This window comes from Corylus avellana, chromosome ca3 (assembly GCF_901000735.1).
Source record: "Corylus avellana chromosome ca3, CavTom2PMs-1.0".
Classification (NCBI taxonomy): domain Eukaryota; kingdom Viridiplantae; phylum Streptophyta; class Magnoliopsida; order Fagales; family Betulaceae; genus Corylus; species Corylus avellana.
In genome coordinates this window covers 21,704,579-21,721,957 of record NC_081543.1, presented here as the reverse complement: position 1 = coordinate 21,721,957, position 17,379 = coordinate 21,704,579, and the positions used below count along the sequence as shown (strand labels likewise).

The following is a 17,379-nucleotide window of genomic DNA, read 5'->3' as shown; positions in this document are numbered from 1 at the left end:
TTATCACCTAACTTAGTTGATTGCTCAGGACCTGATCTGAATTGTTTTTGAAGACATGGACCCTGTTTGGCTAACATCCATGTGGGATGATGGAGGAACCACACCAGAGGCAATGATCGAGATTGTCATCACTTTGGCATTACTCAAACTTAGGATTTGATTTGTTTATCCTTTTGTAAGACAATTATCTTGTGGTTTGTAATATGTTATGACGGTATGTTGATCGATACATTTAGTGACGTATTTATATTATGAGGTCTTTTGATTACTCTAGTGTATGAATGTGTAGTTGTTTTAATTACTGCTCTCTATTCCTATAGTTTAAAAGTCTTCCCCTGAATTCTCTCGTATAGGAGAGGTTATGATCCCTAAGTCTTGTCCCGTAAGGGATAGGGCTGGGAGACTAACTATGGAGTCAATTACCAGTTAATTGATTTTTCCATCGAGGTCGTTACAGTTTGAGAGACTGAGAGCGTGAGAATGTGAGATGCAATTTGGGTGGGGCAAATACCCACCCAACTCGCAAAACCCACCTCGATTCGCCCGAATTTAGTAGGTTTTTTTTTTTTTTTAGAAATTGGTTGGATTTCTTCCAACTCGTGCGGGGCGAGGCTGGTTGCGGATATTAAAAATTTCTGGATCAGCGGATACCTGCCCTGCCCTACCTCGCCCCGCTTGAGTATAAAATGAAAAAACCCCTACCCTTAAAAATCTCTTCCTCTCTCTCTCTCAGCCGCATCTTCTCTCTCGGTTAATCATTTGCTCTCTCCCTCTCTCTCTTGTCTCTCTCTGGTTTGCTCCATCTCGTCTCCATATGGAATTGGTGCTCTCCTCCGAAAGTGACAAAAACAACCCTTGTACAGTCACTTTCGGACGAGAGGGCGTTTTCGTCTCTCGCTATCTCTCGTCGGCTCTCTCTTTGTCTCTGTCTCTTGTCTACAGCTCTCGATCTCTCTCTCTCCATCTCTTGTTTCGAAACTACAAGAGAGCAAATGGTCATTCACATGAACTTGCTTCCACGGCCAAGGCTCCAAGTTTTTCTCTCTCACTCTCGACCTCTTTCATTCTCTCCCACAAACTCGCCCAAATTTGCATAACCCACCCCGCCCCGCAACACCCCAGATCCTACGGATATGGTTCCCTATAGCCAGGTTTCGGGTGGTTTTTTTCAAACCCGCATTATGAGGGTCGGGTTATAGAAATTGTCGATATCCGACTCGCTTCCACCCCTAGTTATTAGGTTTAGGACTTTAGGGTAAATTCAAGCGGGTGGGGCAGGTATCCGGGGTTTTTAAAAAAAACAAACTGCGACCTGCCCCGCCCTGTATGGGTATTCGAAAATTAAACAAGGATCCGCATTTTTTTTTATTGCGGAAATGGACGGCGGCAAGCTGGCTGGGCTGGCGTAAGTGCGGTAGTAGACGTGCTAGTGGGTATATATGCCCACTCCTAAGTGAAATAGCAAGGAATATAAAGAGGTAAAGGTAATTAGGTAAGCAGCCGATTTGTCTAAATGCTAAGTCGGCCACATTTCAGCCACATATCAAACATTGCAAATGGTGCAAGTCAAGTTAAAATGGCAAAGTAGCATTACGAATTTAGGCTCCGTTTGTTTCGGCGTAAAATATTTTTGGCATTTTATGGTATTTGGTACTTTGGTAGACAGAAAAGTAATAGTCAACCCGAAAATAATTTCTATTTGACTAAAAAGCATTTACATTGTTTGGAAAATGGTTTACATTTTTTTTTATTTCATAAACCATTTTCCCTTGCTCGTTGCCACGCTAAACCCAACGCTCTTCTAATTAGAAAAAGAAAACCCCGATGCTTTCTCCTTCACCTTCACCCTCAACACACACAGGCTGCACAGCTCCTCTCTCTCTCTCGGCTGAGCCTCACTCTTTAAACCCGATGCAGGTACTCTCATCTCTCTCTTTCTTTGTTGAATTGTATGTAAAGAGCGATTCAAATCTACGAATTTCTCTTGGTAATTTTCGTTTGATTTTGGTTTCTTTCTCCATTGGACAACTGAAAATCATGCAGCGATTTTGATTTTGGTTTATTTCCCTATTAATGTTTCAAATCTGCGATTTTTTATGAAGCTTTTCAAGATAAAATTGTTAGGCTTTATAAATCTTGTTTATAAAGAAAATTTTGTCTGAAGCTTTCCAATCTAGAGAAAGAAAATTTCAGATCTGCGATTGTGTTTTACTCTCGTATCGATTAGTTGGGACGGATTGGGTTTTGGGTCTAGGGTGTGGATTTTGGAAAATGAGAACTTCAGGGGTTGTTTTGGTGTTTAATTTTTCGGGTTTTTGATTGGTAGCTGTTGCTTTTCTTGCTTTTTACCTTGAATTTCTCTAACTGGCTGCGAAGAGAATATATGATGAGATTATGGGTGTTGATCCTAATGACGGTGGGATTGTTTTGGTATTTTGGCAATATATATATATATATATATATATATATATATATATATATATATATATATAGAATAAATGTCTTAGCTCTGTTTATGGTTGAATTTGTATTGGTTAGATACTGATCACGGCTCTCATTTTAAACTAGAAGTCACTACAAGCTATTAGAAAATTAACCCTATGCTGAAGATTTGTTTGGAAGGCAGGGGAGGGGGGAATTGATGTCTCAGAAGTCATATAAAGAAAGATTGATGTGCAACATAATCATGCAAGAGGTTGTATCATGCTTGTTATCATTTTAAAGCAACTTTTAGATGAGACATGCTTATATTTATTGGGCAGACGATTTGTATTACCACTAGTAGAGTTCTTCAAGGTTCTCACATAGATAAATCTTTAAAAATTTTCAAATTTGCTGTGTTCTTGACTGTTAGCCAAGTTTGGCCGTGCTGGGGCATGACTCTTGTTTAATAAATGAGCTAGAAAATACAATTTGAGCTAAGGGTGATTTACCAAATCAGAAGCTTGAACAAGTTTGTTCTAAAGAAAGGCCTTAACTGTTCAGCACCCAAGGTTGTGTGCAGCTCTAAGATTGAGGTTGTCTTCATTTGATTTTTTAATATTTTGTGGGATGATGACTATTATGATTGTGATAATGCAGATTGATAGATGCATATTAAACAAATAAAATTTGGACAAAATCTTAGAGGTGTATAACTGTATTTTAATAGAAGATTTATGCCTCCATTAGTCATTATGAACCTTGCAGGGGATGTTTATAGCTTTGTCCTCCGGGAGCAAAAATGTAGGACACCACAGTTTAGGACAAAGTTTTCCTCTAAATTGGGTTGGAAGAGTTTCCTCCAACCTAGTCTATAAAAATGACATGTGTTCCTTGAACATGTGAGATGTACATATTTTTTTAATAGCATGGATAAAGTTGGAATAAATTTTATTAAAAACTCATGTGCATCTCACATATTAAAAAAAGAGACACATGTCACTTTTATAGACTAGGTTGGAGGAAACTCCTCCAACCCAATTTGGAGGAGTTTCTTTTAACCTAGTTTATAAAAGTGACATGTGTTCCTTGAACATGTGAGATATACATGTTTTTTTAATAGTATGGACAAAATTGGGATAAATTTTATTAAAATTTCATGTGCATCTCACATGTTATTAAAAAAAAGAGACAATCACTTTTATAGACTAGGTTGAAGGAAACTCTTCCAACTCAGTTTGGAGGAAAATTTTGTCCCACACTTTATACCAATTAGTGGACCCCGATTCAGTAGTGCAAAAATCTCTTGCCTACAATATATGCCAACTTGATTAGCCTCAAATGTGTGACCTTAATGGCTTGTTTTTGTATCAATAGGAAATGACAAACTTAGATATTCCAAAGATCTATGGAGATAATTTTACTTTTTTGTTTGTGTTATTCTTTGACAAATATTTAGTTTTGGTTGGACAACTTTTTCAAAAGCCATGGAAATTAGAATTATACTTACCAGCTTGAAGGCCATAGTCGAACTTTTAGCTTGTGAAATACTGTTATATGGATGTAAGTATAACTATAATTAAGCATGTTTGCAGATTTTGGTTGCTTTTTCTTGTTACTTTAATAGTGTCTGGATGGAAGAATCTAAACTATAACTATAATTGTTTTTGCAACAGAAGAAGATTTATATCTTGTGTGACAAATCTCCACGAGGAACGGATTGTGTTAAAGGTATCTCTGAAAATCAGCACATGACCACTGGTATCTCGGTCAATCAACAAGGCATCACGAAGAGCATACAATATAAAATCAAATAAAATCACTCACACATCAAGCAACTTCCTTTGAGAATCACGTGAGACACAGGAGGATTCACCATACCATCTCAATAGCTAGTGACAAGATTTATATTCCTTATGTGAATATCTGCAGTTGTATATATCTCACAATAATTGTATTAATTGGTTGGGTAATGCATATATCTCACAATAATTGTATTAATTTGTTGAATAATGCTAGGGATCATATTTTTATCTTTTTTTTATCCTCCTAAAACTAATGCGGCTTTCAAAATCACAATTGAATCAAAATTCAAGTATGATTCATTTAAAATTTAATGGTGATTTTAAAAGTCACATCAACTTTAAGAGGATATAAAGATGGTCTCTAACATTACTCTAATTTGATTTACTTTTATCTTATATTAGAATACGCTTACCATTGTAGTTGTAAACTTGCCATTTAGATGGCCCTCTGTATTGTTCTATATAAAGGAAATACAACACTGTTTTGGTCAAGCAACCAAAAACAGATTTTCTCTAATGATTATATGTTTCTTTCCATATAAACCGAGACAATTTTGTGCTTTTACATCATGTTAAAATGTTGTCTATAGTTTAAAAAGTTTCACCATTATTAAGGATCACATCTTTTAATATTTTCAACCCCAAATTAAAACAAAGAAATAAAGAATACTTAATTTGGCAAAGACATTGTAATATTTTGTGGTTAAATTTAAATTAATGGTAATATTTATTGAACTTTTATCGGTACTATAGATGTATCGTTGGATCTTATTTATGGCTCTCTTAAATTGAAATTTTATAATTATTGTTAGCTAATTTGTATATTTTAATTAAAAATAATTTTTAGTTTGATTTTTTTTTAATTATTGTATACTAGTATTTTTTATGTTGCAAATAAAAATTATATTTTATAGATTAATATGATTAAATGAAAATATAAAAAATATTTTTGATTTTCCATGCGCGCGCCAAATGCCGGAAAATGTTTTCCGCTAAAAACATTTTCTTGAAAAATAACTTTCTTGAAAATATTTTACGTCGAAATAAACAGAGCCTAAATAAAAATATAAAAAAATATTTTTGATTTTCCGTGCGCGCGCCAAACGCCGAAAAATGTTTTCCACTAAAAACATTTTTCTGAAAAGTAACTTCCCTAAAAAATATTTTAGGTCAAAATATTTTACATCAAAACAAACGGAGCATAAATAATCAATTAACTTAAACAAGCAATACTAGTATTCTTTTCTTGGTGCTTCATCGTGTCGGCATTCATAATCATTGCGGAAAGGACTGAAGCATATGGCAACTCAAACCACCCAAAGATTTCTAGGATCATGAATATTCTACATGAATTATATATAAACCAGAATTTCAAAATAAACAAAGATAATTGTTCCTACAACATGAGAAGACAAAAATGGAACAAAAGGTAGACTAAAAATGAAAGAATTGCACATAACCATCTTATTTTCTCTATATTACTCCTTTTTACTGTTTTTGCGAGTCAATTGTGAGGCTTGAGTTAACAGTAGTGATTTGTGGAAATAACAAGGTAGATACAGAAGGATAATACCTTCACAAAACGAATTGGAGAATGCTAAGAAAAAAAAAAAAAAAAAATCAAAAAGATGGGAAGAGAAAAAACCAAAAAAAAAAACAAAAAAACAAAAAAACAAAAAACAGACCTACGTCACTCATGTAATTTCTTAGGACTGGTATAATTTTTGGTTTCCGCATATTCAAAATTGTTTCACAGGAGCATCAACAAACAAGAACCAGACCTTGTAACCTTGTTATGGAGCCATCAGCCCTTCAATTGTGTAGGAAAGAGACTTTGCCCAGTCAGCTCTGAGTAGAAGCGTTTGCAGTGTCTGCATCACATCGTATGAAGGATCAAGCTTCTGCTGCCAACCCTACAAAATCAAACCAAGCACCAAAATTAGCAAAATGCATTACATCAACTATTACTCATCACAGCAATATAATTAGATGGGATGATGCTGTGCGCAGCTAGCACAGAGCACTTCAGCCAGCCCACCTAATATATATCATTTATCACTTACTGAGGGCATAGGATCAAACAACAGGCATGCCACACTAGAGCAATTATGGCATTAATGAAGAAAAAAATTACCTCGAGAACCAATGTTGTGACCAACACTGTACAGACATTGCCATCAACGTTGACTCTATGACGCCTAACTTTCTCAAGCAATTGCTGCATGCACTCAGCAGGATGGACCAGATCACCTTCTGGAGTACCCCAGAAGGTGAATGCCTCTTCCACTTCCTGTAAAAACAAGATATTCAGGTTGCATTTCAGAAAATGGTTCAAACGTCATATACTACAAATTAAAACAAGGTATTTAAGAAATTTGTACGCAGAAAATGGTTCAAAAACCACATAATAAAAGTATAACATCATGAAGTTAGTAAATGCAGGACCAAAAAACTCATTTTAAACACAAAAGTGCAAAGTTAAAACTTTTTTATTAATTTCTGAGCAATAAGAACGCGCACTTACAATAAACACCAGTTAATTGCTAGGCGAACATCATCATTATTTTAAAAAAATAATAATAATAATCAAGAGAGATGATTTTCCTACCAATATTCTAGTGTCCTATCCAGAAGGTCAAATGAGGCACATTTTGACCAATCTAAGCAGAAAGCTGTGCCTAACATACCTTGATAAAAGCCTTTGGGTTTGGGCAGTTTTGTTGCTTTGATAATCTAAGTGTGCACTCTGCTGCAGTGTGACCATCTCGACGGGCAACAGCCTTAAAAAACTCCACCAAATTTCCTCGATCGCTTCTAGAAAGTTCAGCAGTCATGCCTACATCAAGGAAAATGACATGAGGCTTTGATTTGAAGAGCCGTTTTCGAGGAGACTTGCTTTGAGCCACTCGGACAAGGATATTTCCAGGATGCATGTCTGCATGAATAAAGTTGTCCACCTGAAAGAAGAAATTCTGATATCTTGGAGGCCAAAACTATACTATGCTTAAATTCGACAACTACTAGCTCGGAACATCAACTCATAATTAACAACTGGAACAGAATCTAATGACAAACAAAACAAGCAAGCAAAATAGGATCGTATTGTTATATCAGTGTTGTATTACATGTAAGAAAAGAAAGATCACAAGTGAAAGGATAAGAAAATATCTTTGGCAATGTAACTTTTCAGGAAAAGAAAAACATTCCAAAGATAATTGCTTAAAGAGCATATTAAATCCAACATGCGATAAGATGAAAAAGAATTTTCCTTTTTTTTCTTCCTTCTTTCATTTTCCTCAATATACACTTCTATTTAGATATGCTATGCTTCTTTTATTTTGTAAAAGAGAATAAAAAGAAGTTAATGATTACAAATAGACATTTCGACTAATTAATATCAACCAATAAGATTTTCCCCTTGTTGGGGGTTTGTTTACTTGGTCTCTTTCTACTGATCCCCCCTTGTGGTCAAGGATTGATTGGTTTTTTGTCTCCCTAGAATTGGAAGCCTGGTTTCCAAGGGTTTGGCAGAAGAGGCTTTCTCGCCTCTACTCAGATCACTTCCCAATCATTCTTAAGCTGGGGTAGGTGTCAAGGGGGAAAATGCCGTTCAAATTTGAAAATATGTGGATTAAAGCGGAAGGGTTTGTGGCCTTAGTGAAACAATGGTGGGATTCCTATGTGTTCCAAGGTACACCGAGTTTTGTTCTCGCTTGCAAGCTCAAGTCCCTGAAAATGAATTTGAAGACTTGGAATGAGGAGGTGTTTGGTAACATTGGTAGGAATAAGATGATGCTTCTTGACGAGCTCCGGGTGTTAGATGTGAGTGGAGAAAGTAGGGCCATGGATGCGGAGGAGTTGATGAGGAAGGCGGACGTGGTTCGAGAGTTAGAGAAATGCACTCTTATGGAGGAGGTGAGTTGGAGGCAGAAATCTAGGGTGAAGTGGTTGAAGGAAGGGGACAAGTGTACTAAATTCTTTCACTTCATAGCCAACTCTAATAGAAGATACAACTCTATAGATACTTTTATGATTGGAGACAATCCCTCCTCTAATCCGGCCAAGATTAGTGACCACATAGTTGAGTTCTATCAAAAACTGTTTACTGAGCAATGCAGTTAGCCTATGGTAAATTGACGTAGCGGAAGACTAAGGTAACTAATCAAAGAGCAGCGTCTTTGATTCTGCAAGGAGAAGCGTCTTCGTCTTCTACCCAAAAAGATAAAAACAAGCCCGCAGGCTAAAAAAGATAAAACTCCGCAGAGTATTTGAGAGAGAATTCTCTGATTTGATAATAATTCAATTGATTGAGTTTTACATAATAGGCAAGCCTATTTATAGAAGAGAAATACTTGTAGAGAAAGTAAACCTACTTCTAGTAGAGAAAGTAAATCTAATCCTAGTAGAGAAAGTAAATCTAATCCTAGTAGGAAAGTAAACATAATCCTATAGTAGTAGTAAACCTAATCCTAATAAGGAAAGGAAATAAAGTCTTAATAAAATAAAATAAAATCCTAATATAAAATTGACAATCAGCGGGAATCGTGGCAATCTTTCCTTTTGTACTTCCATTGTTTGAGAATAGCTAAAATTCTGATCAAGCGGCGCTGCTCCAATATTATTTTTGATATTTTCTTTATTTTCGTTTTTACCGAAAATAAAGATAAATATCGTCCTACATCAGACACCCCCACTTGAAAAAAACTCGTCCTCGAGTTTTCTTTGGGACATGGCACATGTGGCTCCTCTGAAGAAAAGTACTTGGAGAAATCTATATAGATAGAATCAAGACATGATTTTTCCTTTTCGTCTACTTCCACCAAAATTCCTCCAACGATTTCTTCTTGGGTATCATCTTCAACTTCATTGTTTTCTTCAAAAGAATCGTCAATTTTTGTGATGATCGTGATGAGTTGCACCTGTGGTGTAGGTTGCATCTGTGGTAGAGGAAGTTGCACTTGTGGTGGAGAAGGTTGCATCTGTGGTGGAGAAGGTTGCACTTGTGGTGGAGGAGGTTGTAACTGTGGTAGAGGAAGTTGCACTTGTGGTGGAGGAGGCGGTAGCTGTTCCTCCATTGATGTAGTCGTTGGAATCAATGATGGTGGCTGCACATATGTTTTCTCAGATGGCAACTCCACTTCTTCAACCAACTTAACATCTTCCACAACTTCTTCACCATAATTAAAATTCTCTTCATAGGTGAAGGGCCTATTTGGAGAGTTATGAAGATGATTATGGACATGACGAAAGTGGCTTACGTCATCCTTACGGAATCGGTCAACATACAGATATCGAACGGGTTCCCTTCGGATCCCATAGTCATCTGGTGGTAGGAACCGGGCATTGAGTAACCGCTTCATCTTAGGCCAAGATGTCACGGGTCTTTTTCCTTCCCTGGATCGAGAGAGCTTCAACCATTCCCACCAAGCGGATGCTCCACCTTTGAGCTTATAAGCCACCAACTTCACCTTCTTTTCTTCCGGAATACACATGTACTCAAAGAATCTTTCTACCTCCATTATCCAGTCAAGGTAATCTTCAATGTGAAGATAACCATCGAATGAAGGGAGATCGTTATTCATCCGGTACTCCCGAGTGTCTCTATGATTCCAATGGGCACGCATCTGCCTGCGTTCAAACGACTCCCACAATTGGCGCACCTCCTGTTGCATCATCTGCGCTGTCTGCTTGAGCTCTTGGAATTCGGTTCTCCAAGGACCCTCTGATCGCTTGATGTATCGCTGGTAGTCGGGTCTCGAAACAACATCCCTCTCACGAACGGCGTCGTTATAGAAGTTGTTGTTGTAGTATAAGTTGGCCATCGAATCCGGATAATGCCGGCTCGGATACCCCATGAATTTGGCTTTCGAAAGAGCCCCTCCCCTACAAGCGGCGTTGTTGGAGAAGTTTGTCACCGTTGCGCTGATTGGCCATGATCAGGATAAAGCCTGCTCTGATACCAACTGACGTAGCGGAAGACTAAGGCAACTAATCAAAGAGCAGCGTCTTTGATTCTGCAAGGAGAAGCGTCTTCGTCTTCTACCCAAAAGATAAAACAAGCCCGCAGGCTAAGAAAAAATAAAACTCCGCAGAGTATTTGAGAGAGAATTCTCTGATTTTATAATAATTCAATTGATTGAGTTTTACATAATAGGCAAGCCTATTTATAGAAGAGAAATACTTGTAGAGAAAGTAAACCTACTTCTAGTAGAGAAAGTAAATCTAATCCTAGTAGAGAAAGTAAATATAATCCTAGTAGGAAAGTAAACATAATCCTATAGTAGTAGTAAACCTAATCCTAATAAGGAAAGGAAATAAAGTCCTAATAAAATAAAATAAAATCCTAATATAAAATTGACAATCAGCGGGAATCGTGGCAATCTTTCCTTTTGTACTTCCATTGTTTGAGAATAGCTAAAATTCTGATCAAGCGGCGCTGCTCCAATATTATTTTTGATATTTTCCTTATTTTCGTTTTTACCGAAAATAAAGATAAATATCGTCCTACATCATAAATGGTCTTTCCTTTGGTTCCATTTCGGAGATAGAGGCTAGTTGGTTGGAGAGAGACTGTGAAGAGGATGAGGTAAGAAAGGTAGTGTTCAAGATGAATGGCAATAAGGCGCTAGGTCCCGATGGGTTTTCTATGGCTTTCTTCCAATCCTGCTGGGAGATTGTAAGGGAGGACATTATGAAGGTGTTTAGAGATTTTCATGCAGGTGGGTTGTTCGAAAAGAGCCTCAATGCCTCTTTCATTTCGCTTATTCCGAAGATTCCCGGTGCTATTAATATCAAAGACTTTCGGCCAATTAGCCTTGTGGGAGGTATCTATAAAATTATAGCCAAGGATTTAGCAAACAGAGTGAAGGTAGTTCTGGATAAGATTATTTCCCAGTCGCAAAGTGCTTTTATTAAGGGTAGGCAGATTCTAGATCCTGTCTTGATTTCTAATTAATGCCTTGATAATCGGTTGAGATCTGGGGAGCCAGGGGTGATTTGCAAAATGGATCTAGAAAAAGCCTATGATCATGTGAATTGGGATTTTTTGTTATATTTGCTAAGGAGGTGTGGATTTGTGGGGATTTGGTACTCATGGATAGAACATTGCATTTCTTCGGCGCAGTTTTCGATTATGGTTAATGGATCTCTTAATGGTTTTTTTAGCAGTTCCAGGGGATTAAGACAAGGGGACCCACTGTCTCCGTTGTTGTTTGTTTTTGTGATGGAAGCTTTAAGCAGGATGATTTCTGCGGCAGTTCATGGGGAGCAACTAGAAGGCTTCATGGTCGAGAATACTACCATCTCACATCTTCTGTTTGCTAATGACACTTTGATTTTTTGCAGTGCTATGCCCGCCCAGTTACGCTATTTGCGGAGCTTGTTTTTGCTGTTTGAAGCTGCTTCCGGTCTAAAGGTTAACTTGGCTAAATTGGTGTTAATACCAGTGGGGAACGTGGAGCAAGAGGGCATGTTAGCCGGCATTCTAGGGTGTGGGGTTGTCTCGTTGCCAGTAAAGTATCTTGGTTTGCCGTTGGGGGCCTCGTTCAAGGCTAAGCATATTTGGGATGATGTGATTGAGAAGATAGAACGTCGGTTGGCCAGTTGGAAAAGGTTGTACGTTGAAGGGTGGTAGGGTCACGCTAATCAAGAGCACTCTTGCTAACTTGCCTACCTGCTTTTTGTCTCTTTTCCCTATTCCGGTCAGTGTTGCCAAACGCATTGAGAAGATACAACGAAATTTCTTATGGGGAGGATTAGGTGAAGAGTTCAAGTACCATTTGGTGAAGTGGTCGATGGTTTGCACGCTGATTAAGGAGGGTGGGTTGGGTATTAGAAATTTAAGGGTGTTCAATCGCGCTCTGCTAGGGAAATGGTTGTGGCGTTATGGTTTGGAGAGAGATGCTTGGTGGAGAGTTGTGGTAGATGCTAAGTATGGAAGTTGTTGGGGAGGGTTGTGCTCTTTTGAGCCTGGAGGAGCTTTTGGGGTGGGGTTATAGAAGAATATTAGGAAAGGTTGAGACACTTTCAAAGGCTTCACGCGATTTGAGGTGGGGGATGGGACTAGGGTTAGATTTTAGCATGATAGGTGGTGTGGAGATACGGCTCTCAAGATGGCTTTCCCTGGTTTATTCAGTATTGCCTGTGCGAAGGAAGCCTTAGTTGTGGCTAATTTAGAGGTGCTGGGTGGATTCAATCAGTGGAATGTTAGTTTTTCTAGAGAGGCTCATGATTAGGAGGTGGAGGTATTTGCTTCGTTTTTCCAAGTGTTGCACTCTGCCCGAGTGAGACAAGGGTGTGCTGACAGATTGTAGTGGATCTCTTCCAAAAGAGGCCATTTCAAGGTCAAGCTTCTCTTTGCTTCCTTGACCTATACTAAAGGGAGGAGATTCCCTTGGAAGAGTGTGTGGCGAACACAAGCTCCTCCGAGGGCGATCTTTTCTGTGTGGTTGGCAGCTTTGGGCAAAATTCTAACCCTAGATAACCTCAAGAAGCGGCATGTGATTGTGACGAACAGATGTTGTATGTGCAAGAGAAGTGAGGAGACGGTAGATCATCTTCTCCTTCATTGTGAGGTAGCTTATGCTTTGTGGTGTGCCTTCTTTGGTTGGTTTGGGTTGTCTTGGGTGATGCCGAGACGGGTTTCCGATTTGCTCGCTTGTTGGTGGTCTACGAGGAGGGAGAGTGCTGTGGTCTGGAAGATGGTGCCTACTTGCTTCTTTTGGTGTCTATGGAGGGATCCTTGGAAGACATTTTATCCTCTTGTTATCATACTTTGTACCTTTGGACTGTTGCGCATGCCTTTCTGGTGTCGATTAGCTATGATAATTTTCTTGTTTGTTTTTCCCTTTCTAGTTAGGCGATCCTATTGCATACTCCCAGTGTACTTTGGGGCGCCTTACGCTTTTAATAAGACTGGTTATTACTTATCAAAAATATCAACCAGTAAAGACATTTCAATTTGAAGTTGTAGTTTCTCATGAACATATAAATGAGATATTGAGCAATGATTAACAATATTTTGTTTAAGAGTTTTCCTTTTTTCCTTCCTTCTTTCATTTTCCTCAATATACACTTCTATTTAGATATGCTATGCTTCTTTTATTTTGTAAAAGAAAATAAAAAGAAGTTAATGATTACAAATAGACATTTTGACTAATTAATATCAACCAATAAAGACATTTCAATTTGAAGTTGCAGTTTCTCATGAATATATAAATGAGATATTGAGCAATGATTGAGCAATATTGTCTACATTTTGCGTATGGGCATATAATACCTTAAGGGTTGAGAGAGAGAGAGAGAGAGAGAGAGAGAGAGAGAGAGTTAATGTTTGCGGTCAAGGAGATGGAATTTCCTAACGGATCACAGCCTTGTAAAAGCCTTTACAAGGGCATGATTCTGAACCATTGGCTAGTTCATGCGGTGGAAATTGTTAATCGTCTAGGTTTTTAAGGATATTTCCTGTGTATAGCATCAACATTAAGCTTCAATAGTCAGAGATAGCCTTAACTGTGTCATACAACCAACTTTCAAATGAAAATTAGATTATAAAATCAATGCAATCACCAAATGCCAAAGGATAAAATCATTGCAAGCTGTATCAACGAAAAATATAAAATGTTACCAGAAGCATCTTTAAAAGTGCATGAGTCCCGATATGAGCAAGCGCAGATTTAAGCCTTTCATGTCCTTGAAGCTCATCAACATAGTGGGCGACACTTTCCCCTTGCTCGTAAGTTTCAACTAAGACAGCAGGATGCACAAGTGGATATACTGGCTTAGGGAATGAAACATTCTTCCATTGACGGAAATTATAAATAAAGCGGCTCAAATGAGCAGCTTCCCTTGCCAGGTCAACTTGAGACATCATAAAAACTGCAAACTGCTGTACACTTTCATCCAATCTCAACCACTTCAGAGTAGGAATGAAATTTGATATTTTCGCTACTGAATTGATTATCGCAAAATCCCTCCTGATTGATTCACCAACCCCAGGATGTCTAACCTTTACAGCAACTACCATGGGCTTCACCTGTTGACCAGGGTATCGAAATCTCAAAGAAGCCCGATGCACTTGAGCAATACTTCCAGATGCTACAGGTGCCTCTTCAAAATTCTCAAATATTTCAGAGAGCTTGCGACCAAATGCTCTTTCAATAGTTTTCTTTGTGTATGCAAAGCTGTGCTCAGGAGCTTTGGTGTGAAGCTCTGAAAGCTTGGTGCATAAATCTCTAGGGAAAAGATCTGGTCGTGTAGCTGCCCATTGACCCCATTTTATGAATGCAGGACCTGCTTTTTCCAGTGTCCGATGAACAACCTGAAGCCACACTTTCCTAAACTGAATTCCAAAGCAATCCGCAAATGGTGCCATCATGATGCTGGGTGAAAACAAAATTGCTAGATAGAGAGCTCTCAGTAACAAGACTACACCTTCTACTACTGAGAACAGTAATGAGGTCATATAAGCATGCCCATCTTGTGCACGCATATACAAAGCATTTTGTGAAAGGGAGTGTTCCATGTCTGGATACGTTCTTTGTGCCCATGCTAGCTGACCACATGTGAAGGCAAAAATACCAGGAACAATCACATGAGAGCGTGCCAAGGCCAAGCTCACTGCTTGAGCCATCCTATTAATGGGGGGAAATGAACGACCATTGGAAGAATATTTTTGGTAAAGCTTTTTCCAAGCAACTTGGGCATGATTTGTGACTATACTACTTGCTGACATGGCAGAGAAATTCCTAGAAACAAAACTGCGGCCAAAACTCTTCTTGATGTTGTACAACGATAATGAAGCATACCCCCTACTTGAAAAGCTGTATCGAGGCAGATGCAGCCCAACAACAATGGCACCCCCATACTTGGTTACTTCTGGATAGCTGCTCCTCTGGTTTCTAAGGATAGAATGTGCGACTCTACTTATATTTCGGAACATCAAAAGTCTGCAGATTTCCAAATGATACAGATTAGCACCACAAACATTTGGCAGAATTTTAAAGAACTAAGCATATCTTCATTTCTCAACTAATATTACACCACATTGTTTTTTACAGTTCAAATTTATCCAACAGAAAAAAAAAAAAAAAAAAAAAAGAAAAAAAATCAATCTAGGAATGCATATTTCAGAATATTAAACATCTCTTTCACAGAGATTTCAACCCTCGGGTGATTGTGAGCTCCCTTTTATTTCCAAAATACAAAACAACTGACACAGAAAATAATAGTAACCTCTAAAATTTGAATGTCCAGTAACCCCATGAAGCTGGGAAGATTTTCTTAGATTGAAGTCTTCATTAATTAGTTTCAAAGGAGCAACTTACACACAGGGCCATGGTTCAACCTCGTTACGAGCAATATGAAACATACATTTAAGATACAAAACATGGCGTTACCTCCACATGCTATAGCTTCGTAATTTGACTACCATGCCAAAATCAAACCTATCCCATCATAATAAAAAATTAAACACTAATTCAAGCAACATACTTCTCCGATTAACACAATGGCACCAGCTCATTTACAATATGTTACAGCCCCAAAACCCAACTTTCCCGTTAAAAAAAGCAACGATTAACCATCAAAAAATAAATTAAACACTTTAAGAACCTAAAATTCATATTCCTAAATAAACTCTTCACCCGAGACCCAGTAATCCTATCAATTCTAGCGAATCCCCCATCACTGCAGAAATTTATACATATATGCACCACGTTCCGCCAAAGCCCCAAGTCAGTAAGTCACCAAGTCAGCACAGCACGGAGAACTTGGTAGAACACGAAATTTGACATAAATAGAGAGAAACAGAGATAAATCCTAAATCTTGGGAGCCAGAGAGAGAGAGAGAGGAGCTGGAGAGAACCGACCTAGACATGGAGGGCGAATCTGAAAAGGAATAGTTGGGGCAAACGTGCGCAGGTGGTGAATGGTTGTTGCAAGCATTTTGCGTCGGGAGCTCGATCAGGCTTCGCGAGCTTCCTTCTTGTTCATCGCGTAGGGTTTTCGCAGAGAGGACGAGAAAAGGAGAGGCCTGCTTGTGATTGGGCCAGAATGGTTGAAACGCTGCGTTTATGGGTCTTTTCCGGGGCAAATTCTTCGTTGGGCCCACTGTCGCTTATGGCGGTGCTACGATTCTCGTGGGCCTCACGCAAGGCGTTTCGACCCCAAATAAATAAATAATCGACGCCAACAAACAAGATTAGAAAAGTCCGGTGGACAGAAAAAGTCGTCATTGCATAAAATTCCCACAGATGGCCAAACCGGTTATAAAAAAAAATAAACAAAAATAAAAAAAATTCCCACAGTCGTCATTTTTTTTCCCCTTCAATTACTTAACAAAAAAAACCGGTTATAAAAATATGGGAAAATATATTATAAGTCTTTAGGTCAATGCATCAAAATTAAAAACTCCTTAAGTTTTTTTTTTTTTTTTTTTTTTTTTTTTGGAAATTTACTTTATGGGTTAATCGAAACTACAACTACAATAAACTCCCCGTCAAAATTTTTTAACAACCGTTAGGGTTACTCAAAACTCCCCGTTTTACTTGATTAAAATATTAAATTTTTTATTAATTTAATTTAAAAAATTAAATATAAAAATTAAAAAAAAAAATCTTAAAGGTGGTACAATTCCCAACCCTTAAGGGTGGGAGCCATGCCACCCCAAGTGGTTTGGGGTGGTCAGGAGCCTCAAGCTGGCCACTGGCCACCCCAGCCCCAATGGTGGTTTAGGCAATGCCTGCCACCCCATGTGGGTCAAACCACCCAATGAGACAAACCACCTAGGGTGGGCCACGCAGGCATGCCTGCCCACCTCAATTTTTTATTTTTGATTTAATTTTTAAATTAAATTAATAAAAATTAATATTTTAATTAGGTAAAACGGAGAGTTTTGAGTGGCCTTAACAACTGTTAAAAAATTTTGACGGTAGGAAGTTTATTGTAGTTTCGATTGACCTAGGAAGTAAATTTTCCCAAAAAAAAAAAAACTAGGGAGTTTTTAATTTTGGTGCTTTGACCTAAGGACTTATAATATATTTTCTCTAAAAATATTTTTGTCTTTTAAAAAACCTGCAATTCTGAATCAATAATAATTTTTTCAAAGAAAATGAAGTAACTCGAAAAATCTATACCTAAAAAGATGGGAGATGAT

The 17,379-nt window shown here is 38.0% G+C and overlaps 1 protein-coding gene across 1 annotated transcript; it reads right to left on the bottom strand.

The window, feature by feature from the left end:
• Positions 1–5,558: 5,558 nt before the first annotated feature.
• On the bottom strand, positions 5,559–16,341 carry LOC132175562 (uncharacterized). Its single transcript, XM_059587537.1, has 5 exons — positions 16,094–16,341; positions 13,852–15,172; positions 6,914–7,183; positions 6,361–6,516; positions 5,559–6,139 (listed from the first exon to the last, which is right to left on the bottom strand). Exons 1-5 carry the CDS (start codon positions 16,099–16,101, stop codon positions 6,020–6,022), a joined length of 1,875 nt encoding a protein of 624 aa, XP_059443520.1. The 5' UTR covers positions 16,102–16,341; the 3' UTR covers positions 5,559–6,019.
• Between the last annotated feature and the right edge of the window lie 1,038 nt (positions 16,342–17,379).

Excerpts from the sequence above, each read along its gene's own strand:
- LOC132175562 (XM_059587537.1), bottom strand. Across the intron at positions 7,184-13,851 it reads CACTTTTAAAGATGCTTCTG|GTGGACAACTTTATTCATGC; the intron begins GTAACATTTTAT and ends TTCTTCTTTCAG. Across the intron at positions 6,517-6,913 it reads ACCCAAAGGCTTTTATCAAG|GAAGTGGAAGAGGCATTCAC; the intron begins GTATGTTAGGCA and ends TTGTTTTTACAG.